Source organism: Thalia democratica, chromosome 8 (genome assembly GCF_965202585.1).
Source record: "Thalia democratica chromosome 8, ktThaDemo2.hap1.1, whole genome shotgun sequence".
NCBI classification, from domain to species: Eukaryota; Metazoa; Chordata; class Thaliacea; order Salpida; family Salpidae; genus Thalia; species Thalia democratica.
Window position 1 is genome coordinate 6,750,130 of NC_139172.1, and position 16,072 is coordinate 6,766,201.

Below are 16,072 nucleotides of genomic sequence, written 5' to 3' on the forward strand. Positions count from 1 at the left end.
TTAAAGACCTTAGTTAAAGTTTTTATGTAGAATATTTTTTTAAAGTTGATGTAGGGAAGAAACCGTACATAAATAAATTTATGAAATAATAATCGTAAAATAGTTTTAAAATATATTTTACACTTTATAGAAAATTAAGTACTGTGTTCAAGTTATGCATATTTTATTAATAATTTTTAAACTACTAATAATAAAAAAGTACGTAAAAACAAATTCATCACAACCTGTAAAAAATGTTTAACAAAAAAATAAAACACTATGCACAAAGTAGTTTCAGTTGTATGGCTATTAAAATATATTAAAACTCAAAAATACCTTAAGTGTAAAAAATTGTACTTTAAGTGCACGAAATTCTTGTTTAAAACTGACAATCGATAACTAAAAGATGCCGAGATATACTTAAAAATGTTGAAAAACTAGAACACTATTTTAAAGCTTTAACCAAACTTAAAATACAATAAAGAAAAACATAAATTCTAGTACAAATAAACTGGATTATTTTATAATTCAACTTAATTATCAAAAGATAATGGCCACAAGTTAAGTAAAATATATAAGTAATAATTAACAAATTGTAATAACACTATGAAGACACTGTAAAAAGTATAAAAAACAAAACACAAAATAGAAAATGTAAAAATATGCCTTAGACAAAGTTATAAAAACTGTTTATTAGTAGTTACAATACCTAGTTTAATGGAAACTAAAATATAACTCTTTTTAAGCCTTATGTAAACTTAAAGAATAAAAATATCTTCTTTTAAAAGCATTAACAGTTAAAACAACTTCTCGAATTATATTTTTATATAATAAAATGTACAATTTGAATCAAGTTTAAACTTAACACTCTTCAGGTAGAACTTGAACATTTTTAATTATTCACTTATAGCTTTGAATTTTGCAAAAAAAAAACAAAAAAAATCTAGGTAAAACTAAATGTGAAACGAGATTGGTGCAAACTAGGAAGGAAGCTGGACATTTGGCACGATGGAAACCAATTGCTGCCCGCTCATGGGTTGGACCGCCCCTCCGTACGTGAAAGGTATGGGGGCGAACTGTCCCTGCTGCGGGGTCAGGTACACGATTTTGGTGGGCTGGACGAGCTGGTCCATCTGCAGCGGGGTGGGTATGAGCTGGTGCATGGGTTGGTACGACACCGGCTGCTGGGCGAAAGGCTGCTGCAGGTAGACCAGGTTCTGCTTGTGTTGGCTCTGTTTTATAACAAGTGAATAATTAAAGCTGTTTTATTCAAGCTTTGAAAGAAACAAACATGCTTTATAGTTAAAAAAATAAATAAAACCTGAACTCAACTTTAACAATCGATTTCTCACCAACAAAAACTGTTTTAGCAAGTTTTGAGTTGTTATAAACTTGGTTCCTTTCAACATAACACAAAATTTGGATTGAAAAAAAATAAAGTTTTACCTTATTAGCATAAGTTCTTATTTAGCATAAAATATATATTTGAGTTTTTAAACAAAGTATGTTCTAACCAAGGGGACGCCACTTTTAGAAATCATCGGGTTTCTCTCGTACGGATGCCATCTTTTAGGGGCTTCCCCTTTTAGTGTTGCAGTGTGACGACCACTGGTTAAATGCTGAAATAAAACTATAATGTAAAAAAGTTTTAAGTAAAAAACAAATAAAAGTTTTAAGTTTTTAATAAATTCAATTTAACTATTCGGATAGGCAACAACAAATAACTTTAAAAAATCAAATTGACCTTTTATCTAACCTGTTTTAGAAAAACAGTTCCATAACAAAAGCGTTGATTTTTAACATTTATTAACATATCTAATTCTTTTAAACAAGTACATTGAAAAAAAAGACAAAAAACTAACTTGAGACAGTTGAATGTCAGAGTTGCAAATCGCATTACAAATAGTGCATCGGTATTGTGTCTGTATAAAATAAAAGAATAAATAAATATTTCTTTTTAATGATACTTATATATAAAAAAAATTATTATAGTTAAAACTATTAGATTAATACTTTTTTTAGCCCAGTCCCAAATTAATAAAATTAGTTTTTAAATGTTTTTATAGTATAGCAAAATAAAACTTTTTTCAAAGCTAAAAAAGCAATAAAAAACGATTTTGAGTAAATAAAAGCAAGTACTCCCTTGTGAGAAATTAACCTTAAACTTATCTAACGAAGCACTTAACTCGTTTTACAATATTCTAATCGATATCTGCTTAATTTTTCATACACTTTAACTTTTCGTTACTTCATCTAACTTGCAGTGGCGTTTCGTAAAATTAGATTTTACACTTAAACTGTTAATAATGATGGTAAAGATATTTTGCTGAAGGTATATATGGATTTTTTTTAATTATAAACTTTGTATTTTGTCATCTAAATCATTTTTATTGTTTATCAAGAAAAAATAAAAGTTCAAACAAAATGTGAAGAGTTTGTTTTGTAGAACTATGAATAAAAATCTGCCATAATTTATTTACAAGTAACATTTAGAAATTTAAGTAAAAGTTATGAGTTTAAATCTTTCATTAACTATTTTTCACTAATTATCAAAGAACAGACAAAAATATAAACACATAATAAAGTTATTAAAAAGCAGATCAACTAATACAAAACTTAACAACTAACTGATTTGGGTTTAATTTTTTTCTCGCGAATGTTTTCAACGTGGGGTATTCCCTGCATGGTGTTGTTGTGGCGGGCACTTGCAAGGTGCTGCTTCATCTGGTTGTCTGAATTGGTGTGCACATCGCACACCTTGCAGTACAATGAGTCTTTGTGAACTGCACGTTTACTTTATTTAGAAATTACAAAATGTCTTAAATAAAACTTAGATTAGTGTTTGTTAGCTTTGGCCTCGTTTTTATTCAATGCTTTCGAACGTTAGAGCAATGTTACTACTCTATGCTAAAATATTTATTCATTTTTGTCAATTTATTATGGAGAAAAAAGAAATTAGGCTTTAAAAAAACCTTTTTAAGTTACTTTTTATTTTAGGTAAAAAACTTTAATTTTTTTCATTGTGTAAACTTGATCAATTATTAAAAAGATGCACCCTTTAACTGTTATGCTTTTTATGTTATGCTATTTAAAATGTTATAATGCTTAATAGTTTGTATTAAAACTTTTTGACGTAAGATATTTAGTTAAATTTATTAAACTTATGTTTTACAAGATGCTTATTGTTTTCAAGTATTATAGTTTTGTTTATTTTACGTATTAGTTGCACATATTTAAAATTCTATGTTACTTGACCTGTATATTTTTTAAAAGAAAAGGTTGTTTGTATTTATCGTTAGATATATTGAGCTTATAAATTTTATACTTTGAGTTTATACTACTTAGTTGTTGTTATTAGTTTTAAGTAATTGTTTAAAAATCATTATATATAATTAACTTATATGCTTATAACGTACTAAGTATACTTTACAGTTGAAACTATCGCTATCATAAAAGTATGAATTTTAAAAATAAAAACGTCTACTATATTTAAAAAAGCCATTCGAATTACAAAAGTTGAAAGAAAATATTCGAAATAAAAATATGTCAGATGCATTTCAAATAAGCTATCAGTCATCCTGACAGCATACTTAAGTTGAGTGCGTCTCAATAAAGCCTTATTGGAAAGCTATCAAAACACCTAATCTGGATGGTGACCAAAAGGTTACTTGAACAGATTCCGTTTGAGGTAAGTAAATTCATGAAAGACTTATAAGGCAATTTAAAAGCTGAGAAATCGATAGTCGGAAAAATATTTATTATTTACTGGATAGCCCGCAGTTTGGCGTATAAATGAAGCACTTTTGTTTGTGTTAAGCTTTCGATGTGTTTTAAAGTATGTGGAAATAAATATTTCTACACAAAATCGATTTTGGAGTCTTCCGTTATTTTTCAATGCTGAACTTTAAGTTTTCTTAATGAAAAACAAATACTTTAAGCATTGTCTCAGTACAATGGAGAGTAATGTGTTTAGAAAACTAGTTATAAAAAACATTCATGTAACTTAATTTAAAGCTGTAATCTTGTTATGTTATAGTGGCTTGTTTAACTAAATTTTATACAAAATTTTAAAAATAATATAAAATTTATTTACCTTTTTACCTTTAATAGAACACTTACTAGAAGTTAAAAAGAAACTAAAAATAATTAAGAAAAAAAAAACCTTTACTTTTTAACAAATTCTTAAACAGTTTTTATAGAAATCAAGCATTCAGAAAATGTAAAAAGCCTACTGATATAAAACTTAGAAACAATAACTACTAAAAATTTTAGGCATGATTTAATGTTTTAATAGTACAGTTTTACCCTTAAGCACTAAAGGAATTTTGATTTAATTAAGATATATAACAGAGTTAATTCAAAAAGTATTCAAATAAGCCGATTAAATGGTCAATTAAGAAAATAATTCTGCTTTTTAATACAAGGTGTACACTGCACATGTTCACAATTACTTTTACGTACACTAAAGTAGTGTAGGTTTTATTTTAATTGTATGCACAATCCGCAACATAAATTAAAGACTGCTTTATTTTTGTTAGCTAAAAAAACTTATAAGTAAGAATAAACAACTTTTTAATTTTTTTTTAAAACGTCTTATTAATTTTTTCAGAGTGCTTAAGCTTTGTCAATTTAATAGAAAATATTTTAAAGTGTTTCAAAACAATAAGTTTTTTTTTGTTAAAGTACTTATTGTACAAGCCTAAAACAAGTTTCTCCAAAAATTCCACAAACCATTGCGGAGATTAATTCAAAGCATAATGTAGAAAAAATAGTTAAGTAATTAAAATATTAATAGAGCTAAATTCAATTATCTTTGTTATAAATACTAATTAAAAATCAAGTGAGAAAATTTTAACACTGAACCTTTTGGTGCAGGCGTGTCTATTTTGATGATATAGCTCGGTAGTGGATCCGGTAAGTTGACCTCGACTTTCTGCGGTGAATCTGTATCTTTATCCGAAGCTTTATCATCTGAACTACTTGAAACTTCATCACTTGTTAAACTTGTTGATTCTTTTTCTGATTGATTCTATGAGAAAATTTACAATTACATACGACATAAACATCATACAAAAAGTTGTGATTAAATTTTTTTAAACTATTAATAACTTTCATAATTAGGTTGCATACTAATTATTTCCAAGCTATGTAATAAACTCAACAAATTATAGCCAAACAGAAGCCTGTATGAATAATTAAAGTTTTTATTTAAATAGCCATTTGTCAAAGTCAGTTTATTAACATGTCGAGGCAAAGGAAGAGAAAAACTTCAGCAGATTTATTGACCCTTCGTATAATAGTAGTAGCGTCGAGGCAGCATTGAAGAAAAGTAATGATGTCTCAAGTAACAAAAAAAAGTTTTTCGTACTTGCTTTTCCGAGAGTAATTTGCAGCAACATTTCGTCTTACTTTAATTTGCCCTTTCGACTCATATTGTTAGTTTGAATTTTTACCAAAATCAATAACAAAACTACTGTATCTTTCTAAGGGTACTTTTATTAGGATACGTTTAAAAAGTAAAGAAAAAACTTTCTATTATAAAAAGAAACAATTTAGAGTAAGTCTTAAGTTTATTTTAATTTAAAACTATCATTTATAGAAAATAAAGTGAATTACTTACTGTTAAAAATTCTTTTTTATCTTCATCATCTTCCGCCCCTTTGAGCCTGTACGGAGTCATCTGATCGGATTTCACGTTGTGGACGTTTAGGCAGGGAACTTGCAAATCGTCAGTTCCCGAAAACACTTTAGGTCCTTGCAACTCTACTTTGTTGGAAGGGACAGTGTAAGGTTTGAAGCGAGCTTTGGATTGTGACGTCACGCCTTCGTCACTGGCAAGGGAATTGGTTTTTTGCTTTTCAGCGACATTTTTGTCGCTTTCTCTCGCAGCTGTAGAAAAAGCTAATTGGAATTTGTCTCAAATTAATTTTTCTAATATTTTTAAGTAATAACAAAAAGCACAGTAATTATTGAAATACAGTGATTGCACTTAATATAAAAGCTTACAAAATGATTAAATTTAACTAAAAAAAATGTTTGTGTAAAAAATAAATTTTTTACACTTTCTACTTAAGGTAAATTTAAACAATGAACAACTTACCGTTGGAAAAAAATGATGTAGAATTTTTTTCTTCACTTGACATGTTTGATTTTTTTAATTTGTTTTGCAATGGAGAGTATCTAGTACTTGGTTTATAAAGCTTCTTAGTGTGCTAAAAATATATACCTTAGTTTATTTATCTACAACTTAAAGTTTTAAAAAAACATAAACAAAAAATTCTTTATTTACTTCAGTTTATATGCTAAAACATAGTTCCTAAGCTAATAAAAAATACTATTTTGTTCAAGAAACAGTATTTTTTCTTGTTCGAACAAAAAAAAAGTTTAAATTATATAATTAAAAAATTGGTATATTAAGATAAAGTTGTGTTTGTAAATAACATATACTATATGTTATTCATAACGCATAAACAACAAAAAGTAGTATCTTGCCGTTTAGTGAAAAAAAAAACTGTTTTTAACATTAACCTTAAAAACAACGCTGTTATACTAATTTTTCAAAACTGGTGTTAAATTAATAAAAATACTTTCAGCACAAAAAGGTAAAATAGCTTACTGCTTTTTGCAACATCTGGCTGTGTGTAATTAACAAATGAGCAAGTAAATCGACGAGACAGAGCAAAAGTTAGTAAAAAATAAACAATAAGTTTTCACTAGCTCGCGTGTTGGGTTAAACAACCACAATCTTATAAAAAAAGAGCTTGGTATAAGAGCTTTTTAAGCGTAAATTTAGAACGAATTAAATTTTTGTAAGCAAGTACATTCATCAGAACTTTTTTAAAGTGTGTATTTCAATAGTTATTAAGTTGGTTATTTTATGAAGTGAGGTTTAAGTTATTGCATGAATAACTTAAACTTTTTAAATTTCCTTATTCTAGGCTCAAGCAAAAGACATATATTTTTTTAATTTTAAGAAAATATATCTAGTCAAACTAATAAAAACTTTGTAAATTTTAAAAATGATTAAACATGTAATGATATTTTATTTTATATGTTATACGTGTATCGAAATATAACATTAAAGTTATTTAGTTGTTTATTACAGTGTAATAAATTCAATTACTTGATTTTATTAAGCTTAAAATTTTACTTATAAAATCTTTTTTTTAATTCAATGAATGAATCAAATTTCAAGGTACACTACATAAACTTTAACCTTTACGTTGGAGTTAGCCAATAAAATTAATCTGAAATATAACATTATTTTAAAGTTTTTCTCAGTAAACTTTGCTATTGTTATGGTAGAGAGCCATTTTAGTAGCTGTAATTCTTACAAACTAGAAAGCTATTTTATTTTAGTTCTAAATAAGTTTTAGTTCAAATGACTATTACATTTCCGTGTATATACAGAAGTAATGTTGTATAAAATACTTACAAGGATACTTTGAAGATAAAATTTTGATAAAAAAAGTTAAACTTTTAATTAGACAGTAAAATAATTATTGATTAAATATTTGATCCAGCCTAGCCAAAAAGTTATTAGTGAAATGTTTATTACGTTTAAAAGGCAAACAAAAAGCAGAGCTTTAAACAAACATTGATAATTTCTAGTCACGTAGACTGTATTCAATTGTAAAACTTTTGTTTCTAAGTTTTATTTATTTGCTATTTAACAAGCAACAAGTTATTGCAAAAGCAATTGCTAACAATTATGTATTTTTAATTAAGGAAGGAATACAACAAGTTTTTTTATTACTGTAAAAAACCATAAAACGTTATGAAATGTTTAAATTTTAGAGCTATACTGCCTAACGAGCTATTTAACTTATAAGATAGTGTTATTTTTTGCAGACGATAATAAAAATAATCTGTAATATTTAAAAAAATTTAAACAGGTGTAGTATTTTATGAACATTTTAAATTTAAAACACATGTGATTTTTTGCATTCGACAAGTTAGAAGTTTTTGATAAACATTATTGCTTAAAAAATATTCTAAAACATACATTATATTGTGTCAAATAATATCATAATTGGATTATCTGCTTGCATGATAATAAGCCATAGTGACGTAACAACAAACCCGAGTTAAAAGTCAATTGCGAGTTCAAGACCTCATTTGATGGTCATTCTGGTACAAAGGAGCCAAATGCTTTGTAATGAGCCAAATGCAGAGTGATAATGGGAATAACGTGTTAAGTTCACCTATTAGACGCCGTCAGTGGCCCTGCCCTAATTATAACCACCGTTATATAAACTGCTCGGGTTTTATTTATATAATTGATGAAAAACAATTAGCTATTTGTGTTTTAGGTCAGTTGACGCGCTGTTATTCTCAAAGCTCTTTGGTCTTAGAATAAAAAAGTAACTTGATGAAGTGATATTTATGTGTTGATTTGTAAACTCGATGAAAATTGATCAGAACTAAAGTTTACATGAACATTTAAAACAAGTTTGTTCGTTTAAAGTTGTTTTATAAACTTTTTGGTAACTTTTGTGTCAAAACATTTTGTGAAAATTCAAACTTGTATTGCTTAACTAAAAAGCATTATATTAAAAGTATAGATATTTTAATTAATGTTAATTTAAAGTTTATTTCTTCTTCATTGAGAAATATTTCCTTAAGTTGGTGTACTTCCTCTTTAACTATCATAAATATCAATTCTTTATGAATAATTTTGCTTACTAATTAAATTAAAGCTAGACACTTCCTTTTGAAAGCTACAAGGAAACATTTAATTGTTTTTGGTTTAAAAGTTTTGTTTATACTAAGTTGTTTGCAGTATTCAAAAAAAATATAAATTCGTTATGTCATTTAAAACTTGTCTTGAAACGATAAAACTTTGTTATTTGCTGCGTGACGTCATACTATAGTATTGTCCAATGTCGCCTTATAGTTTGCACATGACTGACCACCAAAACTATTTTGCAAGTCTTAACAAACTGTTATCCCTAAAACAATACTTCATTGTTAGAAAGTTTGAATTTTGGCTCAAAGCGCTTATGTAGTTGTTCTTAAAATAAATATTGAGGTTTACAAACTTCGACCAGTCTGAAATGTTCAAATGTTTTCATTTTTTGAGATAAATCTGAATGAATTTAGCTATCTTCATATCAAGTAAAAAAAGGTAGTTTTAGCTATTTCTAAAAATCTTAAAAGTATTAAATCTGAATGAATTTAGCTATCTTCATATCAAGTAAAAAAAGGTAGTTTTTGCTATTTCTAAAAATCTTAAAAGTATTTAAACAATTTTTTTTAAATTCATTGACTGTTTTAAATATCTCCCCTAAGAATACTAATTAAATTAGGAACTTTTTGATCCATTTAAGTACTTCAACTATTCAAAAACTTAAATAAATAATAATAAAGTCGACGATTTTGTTTAGCTTAAACTTATCTAGCAAAAATAAGGTTTATTTTAGGTTAATTGCTAAATTTATGATAAAACAAAAAAAATTAAAAACAATAAGTTCAACAAAAGCTGTTTTTTAAAACCTTATAGCGTTTTATGATGTCATTGTAAAAAATATCTGCAACTTCAAGCTTACAAGTTAAAGTTTTGTTACTAAATATCCTGTTTATACTTTTATAATAATATAAAAAGATTAATCTAATCTTTAAAACTCTTGGTTCTGTAATTTTGTTAAAATAAACTTCATTGCTTTAGCAATAACATATAGTTTTATACTAACTAGTGACTTGAGGGAATGTAAAAAAAAGATAAGTATACGTAGTCAAGAATTTTCTTGAGAACTTTATCTTAATCTTAAATCTTAAATTTTCTACCCACATAAAATCTGAAATTATCAAGTAGTATCTGGAACTAAAATTGTCAACTAATTACTTTAGAAAAAATAGTTTTGTTCCCTTATTTTTCCCTGTAGTTTTGCTTTAAAAAGCAGTTTGTTTAGACACTAAATAATATTCTTTTCCTAACGTCTAAAAAAACCTTTATTTTGTTACTTCAGTATTTTTAAACAAACAAAGAAACTAAAATTGTACTTTTGTGTTGTTAAATGATTAGGGTATTTTTTATGAACTACTAAAACTTTATTTATTTATTTTTATATAACATTACATTTGCTGGTTTTGTAACAAAAATCTACAGTTATATTTTATCAACATCACCTTAAAGCAACTTGTTGGTTAAAATGCGTTGGTGTTAATTAATTATTATATTACATTTTTACTCATTTCAATTGTTATCTTGCAAAGCGGTCGCTCACAAAAACACTAATACATTATAAAAAAAACATTTTAAATAAACTACCTTATTTCTTGTAGGCCCATAGGTGCTTTTTGTCTTCATTCTAATCGCTTGTTCAAGAACTGCTTTTTCAACGGGTCCGAGCTGAAAAATATCACAAATTAATAAAACGATAAATTATAAAAATAATTTAACTATCACATACAAGCTTTTTTTTATAAACTTTAGAATCATTTACTTTGAATTTAAACTAAAAAATAGTATACTAAGCTAGTCACCATGATTTTTGCACAAAAAAACACATCGATTACAACTTCAAAAATTATCCGAAGAAAAATATTTTTCACGGTAAAAGTTTGCGACAAACAAATTAGATGATTAAAGCGCATATGCCGTCATTGAGGAGTCATCATGAGGTTGGTGAATTATTCATGACACCTAGAAGTCACTTACACGCATCAATGCTTTCAAATACATGTTCTTAACGTATATTTCACGTATTAAAATCTTTTAAACAAAAGCTTAAATATTGTGCAAAAGTATTAAGACTTTGTAAGCGAAAAAAAAATGCTAATTTATAAAAAACAACTTACTCGTGTTGACTAAGTTATAAGATGCTGCTGTTTTTATAAAATATTTATAAAATAAGTTCATTAGTGTTGTTTCATAAACATTGAAGTTTATATTTTAATTGATTAGTCATATTGCTGTTTTTTAGTTTTTATAATGTAAGCGTTTATTATTATACAATATACATTCTGTACTAATGTTGATTAATTAGTGACGATGCTAAATGTTATGATAAGTTTTCACATTATTTTTAATGTAAATACTTAAGTAAGACAGTACCTAAACAAAACGTCATCTAGAACTTTGTTGATACAAAAGTTGATAAAGTTAATACTCTACAAAATATTATTGATGTTTATCTTACATGGTACTATTACGTTTAATATGTAAAAATATTATTCTCAGCTTCTTAATGAACAATTAAGGATTTTTACAAAAAAGTAGCTTCAAAAGCGGATTTTTTCTAAACGTTTATAACAACAGATACATAAAAGGTCTTACCTGGCTTGCATGCTCGTTCACCTGACCGGGGATGAAGTTGGAAGCTCCGGTCAATTTGGACATCGTGGTTACAAACTGCGACTCGTTGTGGGGTGGCCTGTTGTGGGGACTGATCAGCGCTGTTGTTATCACTTGAGTCGGCTGGTAGGTCATCTTGCTCGGTACGGTGTATGTGTTTATTAAACCTAAAAATTTATGATTACCAATATTATTATAATTGTTTCACATAAAAAACGAATTTAAAGCGATGTAATTCTATCTTATTTTTAGGCTACCTTAATAACAATTAACGGTAAAATTTCAATTAACGAAACCGCTAACAACTGAAAACTTTACTAACGATTTGTTCTGAAAATTCAAACTCTGCTCATAAAAACAGGTTTGACACGCCGAAAACCGCAAGCTAGTTTCGGATCGAGAAAATTAAGTTGATTTTCAGGCTGAGGTTAGATAACAGCGCAATTATGCAGCTTGGAAATGTTAATTGAAACCCTACAGTTGGCTGATCGATAAAAAAAATTAAAGTTGTTCAGTTCCACAGTGTCAATTCGTTTCGGTATAAAATTAATAGAACTCTCTGGTTACAAAATAAGTCCTAATACAGTTTTTTTTTAAGAAATTTACTAAATTAACGATACTTGAGTTTTGATCTAACCGTATTTTCATCTGCTGTAAAATATCGACTGACTTCTAACGAGTTGAAAACTGCTACAAAATTTCTATTCAACGTTTTTACAACAAAATTTTTCTAAATTACTAATTTCCGAGAAAACTTTATTAAATTACAAAAGTACTATAACATAACATAACTTATCATTCTTACAAAAACTTTCAATGAACTGGCTTAAAATTTTACAAAAAACTAACATACTAACAATAAAGATTTATTCATACAACACAAGCTTTAATATGTATCAAAAAGATTCATTAAACATGCAAACTTTAATTAAAAATGAAAGCTAACAGACTATTAGGTGTTTTTTTGTACAGTAATTTTAAGTATATCAGTAAACAAAACAAATTTTATTTTGTAGAAGGTTTTTATTTCTACCTCATTTTATTAAAAAAAAATTGTTTTCTCATTTACTCAGTACTCATAAGAAAAAGACAAGTAATACTAAACTTACGTAAAAATAATTACCAGAAACAAACATATCTTTTGCTGAAAAAAAATTACCACGCTTAATGCGGAAACAATGAGGCAGAGAGCGATATCAACTTCGTATACACAGCGATGCGTATGTGTACTTAACTGGTTAAAATCGATACTCAAAAGTAGCTCTGAGGGACAAAAACACAACAAGCCTTTGAACACGCAAAACTCTTCAAAGAAGGATTAAAGCGATCATTGAGCATTAAAAAACGGAAAATGTAATTTCAATTAATCCCCCTTTTTCTGCTGCCTAGCCGAATGAACAGCTTCCAATTGACAGGTCTGTAATTTTTGCTGCTGGTGCACATGTTTCGTTGGAAGGATTATATACGCTCAAATCTCAGACAACAATAAGATTTTATTTCTGCGGCTGCCATGTGGTTTATAAGGTGGTTTATTAAATATTAATTCTCCAAGTGAAAAAGTTTTTTATGAAAGTTTGTATCGCGATGTTGTTAAACTTATAATGTAATGAATTTTTTCAATAAACTTTTGGTTAAACTGTATGTCAATACAGACAGCTTAAATCAATGCTTTTTAAAAATGCTGTAATAATTTTACTTTGAAAGTTTAAATACCCTATTAAACTAGTTAAACTATATTTAATACTTTATTGAAAATTACTAAAATGGTAAATTAAAACGTGATTTTGAAAAATTTTTAAGTAAAAGATTGTTAAAATTAAAAACAACTTTGTTATTATTACTACGCATGGCATATTAAATAAGCAACGCATTTAAAACTGGACTAATTTGAATAGATACTAACTAAATAACTTTTTACTCTTTTTAAATAACATTTTATATTTAGAATTAGCAGCATAAATAAATAACTTTCTAGTTATTTCTCCTAAACTAAATATTTAAAAAAAAGCTTCAAAAGTACTTTAACTACTGGAATGCAATAGTAAATTTCAAATACATGAAAAAAAGTATATTTATATCTAGCTTCAAGTAGAAAATAGTAATTTCAAAGCAGAAGTGATCTCAGACTTAAAGCACAATGCAAATTTGTTTCAAGAAACGCATCTTTAAAAGTTCAGCTTTTTTTTGTACTTACAACGCACGTGTTTTTACTCGACAGGCCAAAGTTGTTTACCGACAGCTAGCGGTTAAAATATTTAAGTGTTTTTTTCTTTCAACAATACTTTTTAAGTATAAGAAAAAAATATACTTAATTTTACCTCGAATTGTAAAAAAGCCGATTTTGATAGCTCTAAACGTGTAATAAATAGTAATTATAGTTTTACTAGTATAAGAGTACGCATAAAATAACTAATATGCAGAGTAACTTTTTAAGTATAACTGTGCAGTGAGCTAAACATTGTTACTAAACATTATATGAACGACTTGTCTTGTTTATAATATGTTGTAGTCCTTTACAGTTTTGCACTAAAACTACTTAATTGACTGATTACTATGCTAATACTATATATATATATATATATATATATATATATCACAGATGTTCTTGTGCTAAAACTTTATTTCAACTAACGGCGTTTCACTGCTCTCAAATAAATTTAAGAACAGATCAGTGAAACGCCGTTAGTTGAAATAAAGTTTTAGCACAAGAACATCTGTGATATACATTCCGATAAGCTTAGCTTATCAGGATCTCCAGGATTTAACGCCTTATAACGTTACATCTTATATATATATATATATATATATATATAATGTCCATTGTCACTTAAGTTTATTTACTTTTGATTATTGCGGAAGCACTAAACAATTGTAAAGTAATAAAATATTTAAAACTTTCGAATTAATTGTAAGAAAAAATATGCTTATAAATACATCATTCTAACCTGGTAGAAAGTTGAAATTGGGTGGAAACGGTTGGTTGTTCAACACTGGCAAATGTACCGGCAGATTTTGCACTTCTGTAGGTTTACTTCCTGATGCACCTGCTGCAGTTTGGTAAACCTGACTGTTCTTACTCATTTTCGGAGGCGGAAATATCGGAGGCGGTAGAGAATTAGAAGTAAATTTTTGCTCTACTTGTTGGCCTGGAACTTGCAACGGAACATTTTTGTTTTCGTCTGCAAGCTTTGAGAAAATTGCAGGGTTGTTTGTGGGTGGTAGTAGGTATGGCGGAACGGGTGGAACCTGGAAATTTATCTGGGGAGGTGGTATCGGTATCGGTGGTGCTGGGTTTTGAACCGGCGTAATTGGAAGCATTTTGAATAAGTTATTATAAACACTGTATAAGTGGTACATTATTTTGTGTTAGTAGTTTGATAGAACTTTGCAAACTAAATAGAACGGTTAAATTTGTTTAGTAAAAACAGTTATTTATATAAATTTGATAAATTATCTATTACAGAAAATTAAAAATAAAAACAGAAAAATGTTCTACTTGATTTACTCAGCTATATGTATTAAAAAATCAAGAATTTGCTTATAAATAAAAAAAAATCTTAATCCAGTTTTTATTAAGTATGCACAACAGTGTGTATATTAAATTTATTGAACAAAAACAAATATATGTTCAAAAAAACTTTTAGTCCAAGGTGCACAAAAACACCTCTCGAGTCGCACACCCAACAGAAAATTAAATGAAAAGTAAATACAAAGTAAAAAACGTTTAATATATGTAATATATATATAAACTAAATTAACATATAAACTGTTTTCAAAATAAAATTTTTAAACTCAAAATAGTTTTCATTAGTAAGTTTTAGTATTTAAGTAGTGTTAATGAACAGAAATTGGTAAATAATGATAAGATTAGTTTTAAGAATATAAAAAAAGATTTCTTTATTTATAGGTATGCACAGCCTAGTTTATACTATGTTTTAAGTAATTACAGTTTTTTACAGTGTAAGTAATTTACTCTATGCGATTTACTCAAAAACATAAGTATTTTAAAGTTATAGTGAACAGAAAAGAACAAAAATGTACAAGGTAAAAATTGTGTACAATTTAAAAAAATTTGCTATTCGATTTTACTTGCCTTTTAAATAAAACTTAAACTTAACCTTTATATATATATATCAACATGATAAACTTTTGTTGATCAATTGTTGTATATAAATTAAAAATAATGTCAATCAATTTACAAAAAAAAAAAACTTAAAAAAAATACTGAAATACTTACTAAACTTTATCAATAAAAAAGTCGTTTACCATCTAATTAAATTATATTTTTTGATTTCGAAAACAACAAAAGCTTTTATATAACAAAGTACTTAATTTATTAGACACTAATTTTTAAAAACTAAGTAAAAATTAAGCCATCTAACTTTTAATTAAGTGTAATCAACACACATTATTATTAGTTAATAAGTTGTTATGTTTTAATGAACATAAGTGATTTTAGTTGTTTTTTTTATGAGCTTTTACACAAATTTTCTTATACTATAAAATACTAATTATAAACATTTTGAAAATCAAAAAATGCTAACTAGTTGAAGTGCTTAAATAGCTCAAATTTAATACATTTTTTTTAAATTTGTTTATAAGTTTCAATCTGTAAAATGTTGCATAACAAAAAAGGAAAACACATATTTTATTGTGTTTTGCTATTTGTAAAACTTACTCGTTATTTAATCTTAATATGAACATATTTAGTAATTTTTAACTCAATATTGAACAAAAAAACTGTATAAAGTACGTGTATTTTTCTGATACTAACATCAAAGGTTTTACTTAGCTTTA

General features: G+C 26.7%; 1 protein-coding gene across 3 annotated transcripts; it reads right to left on the bottom strand.

Moving 5' to 3' along the window:
* Positions 1-651: 651 nt before the first annotated feature.
* LOC145842423 (uncharacterized) lies at positions 652-14,608 on the bottom strand. Of its 3 annotated transcripts, none has more exons than XM_082949864.1 (10): positions 14,221-14,608; positions 11,258-11,442; positions 10,250-10,330; positions 6,080-6,191; positions 5,600-5,868; positions 4,843-5,008; positions 2,608-2,762; positions 1,842-1,901; positions 1,494-1,598; positions 652-1,211 (listed from the first exon to the last, which is right to left on the bottom strand). In XM_082949864.1, exons 1-10 carry the CDS (start codon positions 14,591-14,593, stop codon positions 960-962), a joined length of 1,758 nt encoding a protein of 585 aa, XP_082805990.1. In that variant the 5' UTR covers positions 14,594-14,608; the 3' UTR covers positions 652-959. The 3 variants fall into 3 exon arrangements, with proteins under 3 accessions (XP_082805990.1, XP_082805989.1, XP_082805991.1); XM_082949863.1 differs by having other exon boundaries at positions 5,600-5,880; XM_082949865.1 differs by lacking the exon at positions 14,221-14,608 and adding an exon at positions 12,385-12,569 and having other exon boundaries at positions 5,600-5,880.
* Between the last annotated feature and the right edge of the window lie 1,464 nt (positions 14,609-16,072).